The 14,694-nt window shown below is 41.4% G+C and overlaps 1 protein-coding gene across 5 annotated transcripts in view; it reads left to right on the top strand.

Moving 5' to 3' along the window:
• STAT4 (signal transducer and activator of transcription 4) overlaps positions 1-14,694 on the top strand; it is a 92,990-nt gene that overhangs the window by 66,354 nt on the left and 11,942 nt on the right. For all 5 annotated transcript variants that reach the window (XM_046019319.1, XM_046019320.1, XM_046019318.1 and 2 more), the window contains 4 exons: positions 2,732-2,791; positions 3,094-3,111; positions 3,198-3,291; positions 5,127-5,171. In XM_046019319.1, the coding sequence (XP_045875275.1) occupies positions 2,732-2,791; positions 3,094-3,111; positions 3,198-3,291; positions 5,127-5,171 (217 nt within the window). The remainder of the gene's footprint in view (positions 1-2,731; positions 2,792-3,093; positions 3,112-3,197; positions 3,292-5,126; positions 5,172-14,694) is intronic.

The following is a 14,694-nucleotide window of genomic DNA, read 5'->3' as shown; positions in this document are numbered from 1 at the left end:
AAATAATGACTTCCTGGGTCTGTTTTGCAAGATGTGAAACAGGAGAAGTAGAATTGAGTAGACGGGGGCAGAATATGGAAGACTTTGAATATCTTACCCAGGAAATACAAGTGGCACATTCTTCGCCTGTGATTGCCCAGCAACTAGTCTATAGGAATTTCCATGAAAACTCTCCATGCTGTAATCTGCCATGTATCCTACTATGTACCTGATTTAAAGACCTATGACTTTCATACGATGGTTGCTTTGTCTATGCATTTGATCCTTTCCATTAGCATGAGTAACCAAAACGTATCATTTTCCCTAATGACACTCAAAATCATGAATTTGAGCTTGAACTTTCAAAAATTTTCATCATACATCAATCTCTAAGGCCCTCAAGCTTTAAATTCCTAATCACTGAGTCACATTTGACCAAGACAAGAGGGGATGATGCTGTGGTAGATAGTGATTTAGGGCCCCACGATAGGTTCCTGATCCCCTGTCACTAGCAGAACTTTATTTTATTTTATTCATTTCCATTTTATTGAGATGTAATTGACATACAGGACTATAGAAATTAAAGCTGTACAGTGGAATGACTTGGATTATATAAACTACAAAATGATTACTACAAAAAGTTTAGCTAACATCCGTCACCTCAGAACTCCATTTTTAAAGGGAAAGCATTTTCCTTCAGTTTGCATTTTTTTTATTTTTTTTTAAGATTTTATTTATTTATTTGACAGAGAGAGAGATCACAAGTAAGCAGAGAGGCAGGCAGAGAGAGAGGAGGAAGCAGGCTCCCCGCAGAGCAGAGAGCCCAATGCGGGGCTCGATCCCAGGACCCTGAGATCATGACCTGAGCCGAAGGCAGCGGCTTAATCCACTGAGCCACCCAGGCGCCCCACTTCAGTTTGCATTTTAAATACGTCACATGAAATTCTTAATCGTTTCCTTTGCATGAAGTCTGAAGCAAGACTTAAGAACCAGGAACAAAAGCCAGAAGCCATGTTCCCTTTTAAAATATCATGAGTTTCAAGAGTTGTTCATTCTTTATCCCCACATCTCTCTATAACCCAGAAGATAGTAATACTAAAGGGAAATAGAATAAGAGGGGTGGTGGGCATCCTAGTTTTTCTGGAGGCACCCCCATAGGTGATATACTAAGTCTAAGATGCTCTCCGGGATGAAAAAGGAGATGAGCAGAGATTGCTCAGCCAGGAGTTCCAAGTGGAAGAGGCCCCCAAATGGGCATCACCTTGCATGTTCTTCGAACTGATGACTGGGGCATTGACCAGTAGTCCCCCTTTTACTGTTCCTGCTTTCCTCTTCCACCTGTCTGTTGGGTCTCTGTCCTTCTTCTCTGTACCTTGTTCTCCACTGTCTTGGTAGATGATCTTAGTATTCATTGATAGATGACTTAGTATTCAAGATTTCCCCTAAAGCCCCTTCCTACCACAGCATTCCATCTCCTATTTCAAAGGGAGGGGTGATAAATGGAACTCCCTTTAGTCAACAGCATCTTCTGGTGACTCGGATCCTGAAGTACGATCCTTCCTGCCCTAATTCATGTGACCTTTTCACCCCTCACTGCTAACAGCTACACGCATGATATTCCAAACCCTAAAACCAATCCTGTGCTTCATATAGGATTTTTAAGGAACCTTGGTTGCATTCTACCCACACTTTTGTTTGGGCTGTCCTCTGTGATTGTATCTCTCTCATGCCCATCAGTTGCTTATCACCGTTCTCCATAGTCCATCTTCTCTGTTGAGCTGGGCGGCTGCTTCTCCTGTGTAGCCACGTCCGCACTTCCTTCCCCACTCTTCACTACGCCAGTTCCCTGGTACCTAGGGCTGTGCTGGGTGTCGACGAGGTGCTCAACACATGCTGAGTGAATGAATGAGGCTTGAGATGAGTGAATGAGTGATTGAATTAATATCTGTGAAACTGGACTGAACCCCGAAAGAGGGTATATCAAAGACTACAAATCAAGGGAGTTGGGAAAGCAAAGAATAAAGGAGGAGTTTTATTTACCAGAAGAAGAAATTAAGGGATTTTTATTCTGATCGTTAGTCACTTCTTTGTTTGAAGTTGGATCTTTTTTAGTTATGAACATTTTTGCTGTTACTTTCATTGTGTATTTAAAGATTGCAAATGCATTTGAATTGGAATTTTTCACATTCCGCAAGAGGTCTGGTCTTTCTCAGTGTTTTTACCATAAAACAGCGGTCATCAAAATATTTAGTTTTTTGAAACTTAAAATTTGTTATGATATGAGAATAAAATGTAGCCATATTAATTAACTTGCAAAGAATTTTTCTTATATTTTTACCTTTAACCCAAATGTGGGCTTTAACCAAAATGTATAGCTGTTTTCTGACCTAGCCAATGTATTATCCAACGCACATCAACTGAAAATACTTTTCAGATGTCTGTCAGGATGATGTTAAGTGGCTGCTGTCAATATCAGTAATGTGACAAACTAAAAAAGAATCGGACCTTTTTGTTCTTAATTATTTTCATGTATTTTAATTCCAGGATAGTATATGGTGTTATATTAGTTTCAGGTGTGCAACATAGTGATGCAACAATGAGGTGGACATTTTAAAACACACTAACATATAACTAGAAATAACCTAAATTTTATTTATATATATGACATAAATATATTTAAATATTTAAATATAAAAAGGCTCTTAACACTATTCATTTTTGCCTCTGATTCTTTATTTATGTGTCTTTTCAGACTACTAATAAAATTGCCAGAACTAAACTATCAGGTAAAGGTGAAAGCATCAATTGACAAGTAAGTTTCTAATTTCATTTTGAAATGTGAAAATGTGAGACTTTTAAAAAAGAACTTCATTTTTATAGAATGATTTTGAACTTTTCAATGTATTTCTCTAACATTACATATCAATGTACTTCAAATATTTGACTTTGAAGTTCAAACATTTAATAGAACTCCAATGAAGACTTACTTTAAAAAATTTTACTATAAAGTCTTGAAAATTTATGACTTTATTATACTACCCTCTAAAGTATAAAAGACTGTTTTTACTAGATCTATAAAATAGCTCATTTTAAGGAATCTTCTTGGTTTTACAGGAACGTTTCAACTCTAAGGTAAGAAATTTATTTTAGAATTTTTTTGCTGGTCTCATAAATATATTTTATCTGAGACCATGTAAATAGCTAAGATTTTCCCCCAGCAATCGAAGATTTGTCCTTTGTGGAACTCATGTCAAAGCCATGTCCATCGAAGAATCTTCTAATGGGAGTCTCTCAGTAGAATTTCGACATTTGGTGAGTTCCAATTACACAAGCTTCTCCCCCTCCCCAAATCAGATACATCTTTACAAATAGGCCTTATAATTCAATGCATTTTGGGTCTGGGGGGTTTCTTATATGTGATTAAGGGCCATATTGAGAAATAAAACATGCCATCATTGCAGAATTAAAAATGGAACAGAAAGAACATGGAACCTTAACTCAGAAGTCTGAGTTCTCACCATTGGTGATACAGTACCTTGACCTAGTATCTAGACAGCAATTGGTCTGTATATTTTGATAAAGATGACAGATAATTGGTCTTATAACAGATAGGCATTCCTGATTGATTTTTTACTTTTTAAAATCTCCTCAAGACATGATATCCAGCAACAATGTGTCTGGCGGAAAGTGCTTTCACTTTAGGAGGAGCTTGAGGAAGTAGGATGTTCCCGGGTATGGCAGTCACATACGGTCTACTTTGGCATGTCTAGAAAGCTTCTAACCCAGCCTCACCCTGTTGCCTCTTGCTTTTACCACTTCCTCTTAACCTAGAGTTCCCTTCCTGCTTTCTTTCTAATTCTTTGTATGCTTCTTAGATTTCCAAAGACTCTACCGCTTTCTTGCCAGATGCATGTTACTTCTGGTTTATTAGCACTTATAAGTACCTCACCTGGGTGCCGGGGCACCACCGAATCAGCCCCAAAGGGTCTTTCTAAAAGATAAAGTGCAGGTGAATAGGTAGCTGCATGTACCAATTAGCTGGTTTTTTTGTTTTGATTTTGTGTTTGTTTGATCTTTAGTATTGAAGAGTACATTTCTTTTTAACCAAATCCCTCCAGTGTGAGACGGATGAAGTGTAGTGACAAATCCCGGTTATGCATCCTTATAACTAGCTCTCTTTTTGCTCACATCCGATTTCTATCCTTGAGAAAATTTCAGTAATGGACAATGTTTGCTAATAAGTAAAGCTGCAAGAGACCCTTAACTTAGAGATGTCTGTCTCTCAAAAAAAGTCACGTGGAAAAGAACAAGGGACATACGAAAAAGTGGTTGGGTCTTTCTTCCAGCAGGTGTAATATATAAATTAACAAAATCTTACTTTTTACAGTCCTCTTCTAATTGCAAAGCATTTTTAAATGTATTATCTTTTGCATAATAACTTTAATTGATTTTTAATACAAAACTAAATGCAGAAAATCAGAGAGGCAAAAATTTAAAAATTAAAAATCATCTGTATCTCACTACCTTGTAACACTATTAACTACTTTTGTTTTTATTCTTTTACATACATACATGTGTATATTCTTTTCAAGTGGGATCAGACTGTACACACTATATACACTTGTCCGCCTTTTTCTTTAAATTAAGTAATCTGTATCCTGAACATTCTTGTGTCACTAAGTCTCTAATGCATTTAGTAGCTTCCTGTACCATGGGACACTGTCCTATCATTTGTTTACCCAGTCCTCTGTGCTGGCCTCCGTTTCACAGGGACTGAGAGTCAGTCATCACAGCTTAGCTCGGACGCTACCTTCCAGGTACAAAGGAGTGCTGAGTAGACGATAAACATCACAGCATGATTTCCTCTTTCCAAAATGTTGGCTGAAAAACACAGTCTTAAGAGTATTTCAACTTGTTCATTTATCTCCATGAAAGTCTCTAAAGTGGCGTCCCATGAGCTGAAACAGAGCTGCTTTCTGTTGAATCTGGGCAACCATGTTAGGTTTCCATGAATTAGGAGGCATCGGGTTACTGTTTTAAAAAAAGACAACATTGTGGCCAAGAAAATCACTATAATAGGTACGAACAACTCGATATTTGATTGATAATGCTTCTCCGTCTAAATTGTGTTATTCTTTTTTGCAAAGCAACCGAAGGAAATGAAGTCCTGTGCTGGAGGCAAAGGAAATGAGGTACAGAATGTTTTCTACCAGATCATTTTTTAAGGAAATAGCCTTATAATCTCTTATTTTTTTTAAAGCTGCCCTTTATAGTTTTATAGAAAGTCACATTTGTGTTTCTCTGGTTACAAATTAAAGCTTGAGAATTGCAGACAGGATAAGAAATTTTGTCTTAAAAAGGAGAAGACCAGAAATTGCATATAAAAAGACCTTGGAGCACCTGGGTGGCTCAGTTGTTAGGCGTCTGCCTTCAGCTTGGGTCATGATCCCAGGGTCCTGGGATCGAGCCCCACGTCAGACTCCCTGCTTCAGTGGGAAGGAGAGGGAGTCTGATTCTTCTTCTCCCTCTGCCCCCTCCCGCTTTAATGCTCTGTCTCTCTGTCTCAAATAAATGAAAAAAAAAAAAATACTAATAGCACCCTCTTAAAAGAACAACTATTAACATCTTGGTTCACATCATTCTAGACCTTTATCTATGTATATATTATTTTTATATATACATATATAACGATTGTTTCATAACCTGCTTTTTTCCCCTCATAACAATGTAAAGTGAACAGCTTTCCATAACCTTAATACTTATGGAGAGCAGCACTCAAAGCGGCGCCCACATTGCATTTTACAGGTGTGCCATAAATCTCGAGTCAGTCCTGCACTATCACAAGATGCTTTAAAATCACTCATTTGAGGCACATCTCAAACTTCATGACCTATGATGTGAAAATCGCGGGTGAAAAACAGCCCCATTAATTTATGGTATCACTTTGCCCGTATACGTAAGGTTTGCATCCCATTTGATGAACGGATTAACAGCACACATGGATGTGGTCCAAGTGTTTGCATTTGAGTCAGTAAATGATAGAGCGGTCAAATCCTGGATTGAAAGTGGCCTTGGAGATCATCTGTTTCATTGGCCTAGATTGCTAGGACCCGGTTGGAATTAGAAAACGTGGGTTTGAGTCCATTCTGACAGTGACTGAAAATGTGATCCTTTGCAAATGGTCTGATGGAGAAATATCCTATGTTTTTCCTCTAACAGATCAGGGTAGTAGCACCCAACGCGCTCTGCTCAAAGACGCGGTGTGTGTAGGGTCATCTACACAAGGCTGTTAGAAAGCAGGGAGACTTATTTCTGGTGTGGTTGGTATGGATTTATTCTCCTGGCTTTACAGTCACTGCTGCGAAGAGAAATCTCTTTGAATTATCTGGAAAGAAAAAGCACTTTATAAACCCAGCATTCAACTGCGATCTATCTAGCCCTCCCCACAAAACCACAAAGATTGACCACAATATTTAGTGCTCTACATTTCCCCTTCCAAGAATTCTCGATTCCCTTAATTGTATCTTAAAGGGCATTTGCCAAATATCACAGCCACAGCAAAGATGAGCTAAGCCTTCCTTTCAGAGTGCAGCCTTGGTTTAGGGCCAAGCAGCAAACAGGTCTCTACCGCCTGATATCACGGAGGCAGAGCTTTTGAGTTTAAGGAAATTCTCATAAACCAAATAAGTAGGAATTACTGTTCCCACCTCATAGAAATCCATAAAGATTTTCCCAATTTTCTAATTGAAACATTAGCGCATTATAAATAAAAAGTCATTTCATGCATCTCACTGCAATTTTGGCCAGAGCTGCGAACATTTCATGCAGCGTCACGTCCCCGAACAGTATTTGCTAAGTCTGAAGAGACTAAACACGGTGCTTCTGAGCTGTTCCTCAGTAAAACAGATCAAATGGTAATAAATGTAAAGAGCTCGGCTTCTCCAACACATTGTCGTCTTTATGAACGTAAAACCAGAGTCTTTACTGGGGCTTCCCTAGAGCAGAACTCTCCGTAAATCACCTTCCACTATATGATAACCAAGCAAAGTCTCATCGACAGTGTCTACTTACATTACTCTGAATGTATTTCCTCTTATTTTCTGATTAATAACAAAATGGTGCAGTCGTGTCAGAATGATTTTATTCTTCCCCTTTTCCCCTACCTAAGTTGGCCCCCTCGGATTTTATCTTAAGCTGTTCCTTGAGCTCCCCCTACTGATAGAATCGTAGTATGATGCCTAGGTACGTGGAAAACTCCACAGATGGGAGAGTTGTTTCATGTAATACAGAACTACTGAAAACTCAAAAAACATATGAAGTGAGCTCAGAAAGATAGCAAAGAAATCAGGGGCTTGGCCAGGCAGTAGGAGCGATCAAAAGAAGTCCAGAAGAAGCTCGGGGAAGATCTAGCGGTGAGGTAGAGTTCATAAAGTCACGGGGCCAGAGATGGTGGTAACCGAAATGTCAGGAGAACAGGAAGCTGGGACGTGATAGCTCATTTTCAGATTTCAGATGGAAGTCGTCGCTTATCTGAGCACCCACAGCGGGAGTTCACAGCCCGATAAGAATGGATTTAACAAACGCCCCGTGGCATTAGCCACATGCTGGGCAGCAGGAGCTTCATTGGCGCTGATATATGGAATTCTTGTGACAGTGCTATGAAGTAGGGACTGTTCGTGCACTTATTTTAGGCAGGGAAACTGAGGCACAGACTGGTCAGGCCAAGACTCCAGCCATGGCAGTCTGGCTCCCACGTCCATACTCTTGGCCACTGTGCGGTGCTGTGTCTGGGATCATAAAACCCATGCGGAGAGACACCGCCCGACCTCCTCCTGCCCAGCACCTCAGTGCACTCCCTCGGTTTGCGGGGATTCCTAGAAGCGGGGGTCTTTGCGACTGTGCGGGTAGCCTCTCGTCTTTTCTTCTGCCCTCCAGCTGCTGCTCGTACTGTTCCCACTTTGCCCCCGACTCAGAGATCCCATCGCTAGCCTACACCAGAATCCTTATGAAGTCTAAAGAAACTGAAAATAATGCTTTCTCAGGAAAATTTGTTGACCTCTCCCTCGTCTCCTCCGTGTGTCAGTTGGGGTTGGAAATAGCACCGTGCTGGGGGTACAGCTCTGGCCAAAATTGCAGTGACATGCATGAAATGACTTTTTGCAGGCAGCTGACCTCGTGGGAGCCGCGTACCCTCACCAACTCCCCAGCATGGGGATCGGGTTGACCCGCGCTTACAGGCTGGTTTAGAGGACCAGATGAGATGGTGTGTGGGAGAGTTGGCCGCGCTGCGCTGGGCAGGCATCTGCTTTGGCTCCACTTCCCAGGCTGCCCCTTTGTAAAGAAACGTATTCACACACGTGGGGAAAGATCGGTAAAGATGGTCCCTGACTTGCGACAAAGTGCTGAGGCTTCCCCTTCTCTCCCCACCTGCCAAAGCGCGTGGCTGGAGATGGTCCCTTTCCAGGGCCCCTGAGCACGTCCTCCTCTGGCTCCAGGTCCTTGAGACCTCAAAGCACCATTATGTACATGTAGACCCTTTTTATAGGATCACATGTCTTGGGTTCCTACTACCACCCCACCCCATCCGATACACACACACACACACACACACACACACACACATACACACACACACAGATGGGCCCGCTTAGTTCCACTTTTGTGGTTGTCAGAGCTCAGACTGGATCCTTACTAACTGATTGAGAACATACAAAAATCTCATGAATCATAGTTTCCCTAGGGGCGCCTTCCTGACTCTCCCTAGCACTCCCTAGCCAGTGCCCTTTGACTCACATTACCCACAAAGAGGTGGTCGGTTAGGATGTGCAGGGGGCCCTGGCTGTCGGGCTGGTGAAGGGAGGAAGTTGCATCAGACCCATTCTGTCCCAGAGCAACCACAGATCTGCCCTAGGAGCCAGGTCTGGATTTGGGGGTGGGAGGTTGGTGAAAGGTGGAGCTCTGGGACCCCACCCCTGTTTCAATCAAGACAGCTTTATTTTATGTATTTTACAGTTTGGAACCCCGGTCATGAATTTCTTTTCAAGAATATGTTTCAGGGTTAAAAAACATATGTAAACCATTGGATTTAGGCCGTTTCTGAAGCTTTTTTGACTAAGGTTCTGTAATCTGTGAAAGTGCAACATAGAGTACGGTCTTTGCCTTTTGTTTTTTTTTTTAAGGAACTTAATTCTAATAATTTGCTTTGGCATTTCACAACCCCCCATGGAAATCTGTGAACGTGCTGTCACAATCAAGGTTAGCCACTACTGCCTCTTTGTCCCACCTTCGTCCTTTCCTTGAAAGAGCCACCCCGAAGACACAATCCCATCACTACTAAATGGCCAAACCTGGAAGGCGTCAGGCGGTCCCTATAGAATAAACATTCCCAGGAAGCAGGCTTTCCCTGCGGTCTTTCTCAGGCAAAAAGGTGGCTGGAGAGTCATTGTTGAAATGTGGAAACTGTTTGCACAGGCAGACTGGTACGGCAGCCTCTGGAGTTCGCTCCTCATCATTGCGCGGTCACTGACCAGCGACGGCTCTCGCCGCAGACTGCGGGGTTGGGTAATTTTGCTTACGTGGTGGGAAGTCACGAAAGCACAAAGGAGCTATTAGCAAAACCTAGGCGACTTGGGTTCGCAGAACAAAATAGCCAAACAGATGTTCTTTCCAGGTTCTCTGTTCTCAAACACAGATAAACGACTCACGTGCCAACCAGCCCAGGCGTTTTCGCAGAAAGTTGATTTCCCTCTGAACAGTTCAGGGAGTGGCAACGCTTTTTAAAAGAGATGTCGATACAAGAATAACACTAAAAATGTAGACTATTTATGGGACACCCCCCATGGAGTCCCCTCATTCAATGACTTGAGAATTCGTTGTCAGTCTCCGTTTATTTCCTACGATTCTGTGATTGAGGTCTATCTCTCCTGGGACTGTACCACTATTTCCCTCTTTTATCACTGTTTCCCAGCATCTAACCCAGTGTCTAGCACGTGATAGGTATTCAACAAATATTCATTCAGTGACTTGGTTACTATTGTTAGTTGTTTTCTACTCCATGCAACATTATCAGAGATTCCAGCTTGTTAAGGGATGAGCGAGGAGGGGCACCTGGGTGGCTCTGGTGATTAAGCGTCCAGCTCTGGGCTTCAGCTCAGGTCATGATCTCCGGGTCCTGGGAGCCAGCGCTCCTTGGGGCTCTGCGCTCAGTGGGGAACCTGCTTGTTCCTCTCCTCTGCTCCGCCCCCCCCCCCACTTGTGTGTGCTCCTCTCTCAAATAAATAAATAAAATTTTTTTTAAAAAAGTGAGCAAAGAACTTAGATGAAAATTAGCCTTATCCCAGTCGTATTTTCTTTCTTTCTTTCTTTTTTAAGAGAGATAACCCAGGAAACAGACTTTTTTTGTAAGGTTTTATTCATTTCGATGAGAGAGAGAGAGAGAGAAAGGGAGAGCACGAGAGGAGAGAAAGTCAGAGGGAGTAGCAGACTCCCGGTGGAGCTGGGAGCCCGATGCGGTGCTCCATCCCGATACTCTGGGATCATGACCTGAGCTGAAGGCAGTTGCCTAACCAAATGAGCCACCCAGGCGCCCCCTAGTTGTATTTTCCTTTTTTTTTTTTTTTTAGCAACTTTTTTTTTCCATTTTATTTATTTTTTCAGCGTAACAGTATTCATTCTTTTTGCACAACACCCAGTGCTCCATGCAACACGTGCCCTCCCCATTACCCACCACCTGTTAGTTGTATTTTCTTAACAGAGGTTTCCTCTGAAGTCGAAAGCCGTAACTATTTGCTAACATATTCTAGATTTCCACGGTGTATTATTAGGCATTGAGCAGAGGAAAGGAAAAAGAATGGTGACATCTATACCTACTAAAGACCGTGTGTATTTTTTTTCCAGGAGCCTGGTCAGGTAGTTCTGCCAATTTCCAGTTTCTTAGCATATTATCCCATGCGTGGTTTTCTCTACAAGTATGATGAAGTCAATCCATTTACATTATTCAGTGGCATATAATAAAAATATCATAAATATGGGTATTTTAAATCTATAATCATCTCACATGATGGCTTTTAAACACAGCCATGAACGCTGCATCTTATCTGTGATCGTTTCCCCAGTCTACAAAGAATGGATCCTGGGAATGAGAAATTGAATATTGTCCCTGGCTTGGACCACACTCAGAAAGTAATAAAGACCATGACCTATGGCCATGTGAGCTTTGAATGTTAATGACGCTTCCTTTTGTCAGAGCTGCTTTTCTCCAGGCATGAGTATTATAGTCAGCGTCCTTGATTTCGTTCTAAATGTGTCTCACAACTGCACCAGGGGCTTTAGGTAACCATTAGGTATTAGTTTGAGGGGCGCCTGGGTGGCTCAGTTGGCCAGACATCTGACTTCCACTCAGGTCATGATCTCAGGGTCCTGGGATTGAACCCCGCGTTGGACTTCACACTCAGTGGGGAGTTTGCTTGAAGATTCTCTCTCTCTGCCCCTTCCCCTGATCTCTCTCAAATAAATAAAAAATCTTAAAAATACAAAAGAAATTAGTTTGTGTCACTGAGGAGACCTCTCACCATCCACATTCCAGTTCAGTGACGTGTAACTAAATCATGTAGTCTTCTTCCAAAGTTAAGGGACAACTCTGAGTGTCATTGCTCTGTCTCTGGAGTCCTGGTTTCTCACACTTTGGTGGGGAACACACAGGTGACCTGACACAAAGATCTAAGGAAATTATCCATCGTGAATAATTACATGTGTGTTATTTGTATAAATTAAACCATAGAGGCTAATATGGCTGGGACCTCACACTCCAAAAGACCCCCTTCAACTGTCCTCCAGCTATGGCCTTCCCCACAGAGGGGGATGTCTGTGAGGTCAAGGCAGTGTGCTTTCCCAGAGCCCCAAGCACAGACAGCACCATCGGTGCAAACATTTCCAGGCACAAGCCGAAGCCTCTGGGCCACACTGGTCAGTGAGGCCCCGCACAGAGGTGGAGGACAGGGGGTGGGCAATGGTCCAGAATGGCCTTGATCTCTCCAAGCCACGATGTTCCACTGGAACTTTGAGTAGTTAAAAACCTGGCCAGTTGGGTCATATGAAAGCTTAGATGTCAAGGCAGGAAACTATACCATACTTTAACAATTGTTAACTTGACTTATAATGGTTAAATGTTTAGAAACATGGTATGTAGGTTTCTATCTGTGTGCTTGTCTCAGGCTTCTTAAACCTTCTGTGCAGACTTATATCATCCTGTCCACCATTGAACTTAGTGGGAATGTGAAAGACACTCACTAGTGAACGTGAAATTATGGAGTCTTCATTTGTCTCAGGGTTTGCATAGTGGAAGCATCCTATAGGGCGGTGAGATTTTCTGTTTTGAAAATGTGGGGTTTGCTCACCTTGGTGCCTAAACCCAAGCTGACTACTTCATCTCATGCTCACCTGAAGAAACAGAAATTTATTTATTTCAGTATGGGAGGGGTTGGGGGGCTGCATGTTTTGTGTGTTGGATGTACTGGGAATAATTTTAGGGGTGGTCTAAGGGAATTTCAAGCAAAATTTCCATTAGCATAACTTTCTACTAAGCCAGCAAGAAGCATTACCACTCTAGTGACTCGCTACCTCAAGTCAATGTAAGGCACCAACAGTGATCTAACCCAAGGGAGAGAGGACTCATTAATTCTCTCCTTCCTTCTCAGGAACAAACCCTAAGTTTAACATTCCTCATTGTCAGTGAAGTCGTCCTCACACAATTGTCCTTCATATCATCCTATTAGAACCAGTTTTATCATTTGAAATTTAATACAAGTAGATTCCAACTTGATATTAATGCATACTCAATATTAGGTCATTTCTCCTAGGGTTGACTCTGCTGCCCCCAACGCCACACTGACTTTTCTAGTCTCAATAATTCTTCTTCCATAGATTCCCATAGGCCTTATTTTTTAACACTGTCTAAGCCTTCAGGGTGCCTGGGTGGCTCAGTTGGTTAAGTGTCCAGCTCTTGATTTCAGATCTTGATCTCAGGGTTGTTAGTTCAAACTCCACGCTGGGCTCTCTGCTGGGCAAGGAGACTACTTAAAATTATATATAAATAAATTTAAAAATAAAATTGTTTAATCTTTCTCCATCATCTCCAAATTTTCCACATCTCTTTTGAAACTAAACACAATGTGGATAAAGCACACGGACACTCATTGTCTCCAAATTCCACCCGAAGCTCTTCTTCAAATGCAGACTCGTTCTTGGCTTGGGATGAGACCAGAGATCCAGTTTTTCTAACCAGTTTTTAGATGCTGGTAATGCTGCTCGTCCTGGGCACATAGCAAGGTGCCGTAAGACTTCATTAGAGAAAAACGGCAATTTCTGTCCCACTCCTTCCCATCCCAAACCTACTTTCCAGAGATGATCATTTTTTGAGTCTTACATGCTAATATTATGCCAATATCACACTAATGTTTCTTGATTTTTAAAAAGTTTATATATTTAGCTCCTGAATTCTTTCTATAAAAGAAAACTGTGGCTCTTTTATACCAGCTTTCTGTACTATAAATTTCCCCCATCTTCACAATATCATTATAGAACATATTTTGGTTTAGTCAGCGTTAATGTTAGTATGAATATATAAAAATTATTAACAGCTGAACCCTATGTCATAGTATAATTGCATTTCCATTCTTGCATTACTTCCAATTTCCCCTGGATTTATTAGTTGCCTTAATTTCATTTTATTCAATCTATTTATTTTATGTAACTGTCACTAATGTCGCCCAAAACTTTTCTTCAAAACTTGAAAATTTCTTCTTTCTTTTTAACAAGATTTTTAAAAAATATTTATTTATCTATTTATTTGAGAAAGACAGGTTGCACAATGAGGGGAGGAAGAGAGGGAGAGAGACAAACAGACTCTGTGCTGAGCAGGGAGCCCAGTGTGGGGCTCAGTCTCACAACTCTAAGATCATGACCTGAGCTGAAATCAAGAGTCAGATGCTTAACTGGCTGGGCCACCCAGACACCCTGAAACTTGGAAACATCTTGCAATATGGTCAAACAGGTCAATCTGAGTTTTTTGTTTTTTCCCTTTTTGGCAACATCCCCCAGGAACCCTCCATCTCTTCCTATAATTTGGGTTGATTGCCCTCTGATTCTGATGCACAATTTATTTTTATTTTTTAGTTCTTAAAAAATACTTCATTTCACTTTTTAAACAAATTCATTATCACACTGACTTGTTTCTGTTATATCTATAGACATATGCCTTGCTTTTATTAATAGTCTGTAACCCCGAAGGACTAATTTTTAAAAATTAAAAATAAAGAATTATTGGTCTGCATTTAAACTGATGAAAATTTGCAGGAATTTTAAAAGTCAGAAATTACCTTGTTAGGGAGACAAAAATCATTCTTTTGTGGAAATAAGATTTCCCATCCAAGTACTAACCAGGCCCGACCCTGCTTAGCTTCCGAGATCAGACGAGATCGGGCGCGTTCAGGGTGGTATGGCCGTAGACGGAAATAAGATTTCTCACTCTGTATATACTCTAAATAACTTTATTTTAAAATGTTTTATTTATTTATTTAACAGAGAGAGACATAGAGATCACAAGTAGGCAGAGCAGCAGGCAGAGAGAGAGAGGGGGACGCAGGCTCCCCGCTGAGCAGAGAGCCTGATGTGGGGCTCGATCCCAGGACACTGAGATCATGACCTGAGCTGAAGGCA

The sequence above is a fragment of the Meles meles genome, chromosome 9, assembly GCF_922984935.1.
Source record: "Meles meles chromosome 9, mMelMel3.1 paternal haplotype, whole genome shotgun sequence".
Lineage (NCBI taxonomy): Eukaryota > Metazoa > Chordata > Mammalia > Carnivora > Mustelidae > Meles > Meles meles.
The sequence above is the reverse complement of the archived record's forward strand: the minus strand, read 5'-3'. Positions and strand labels throughout refer to the sequence as shown.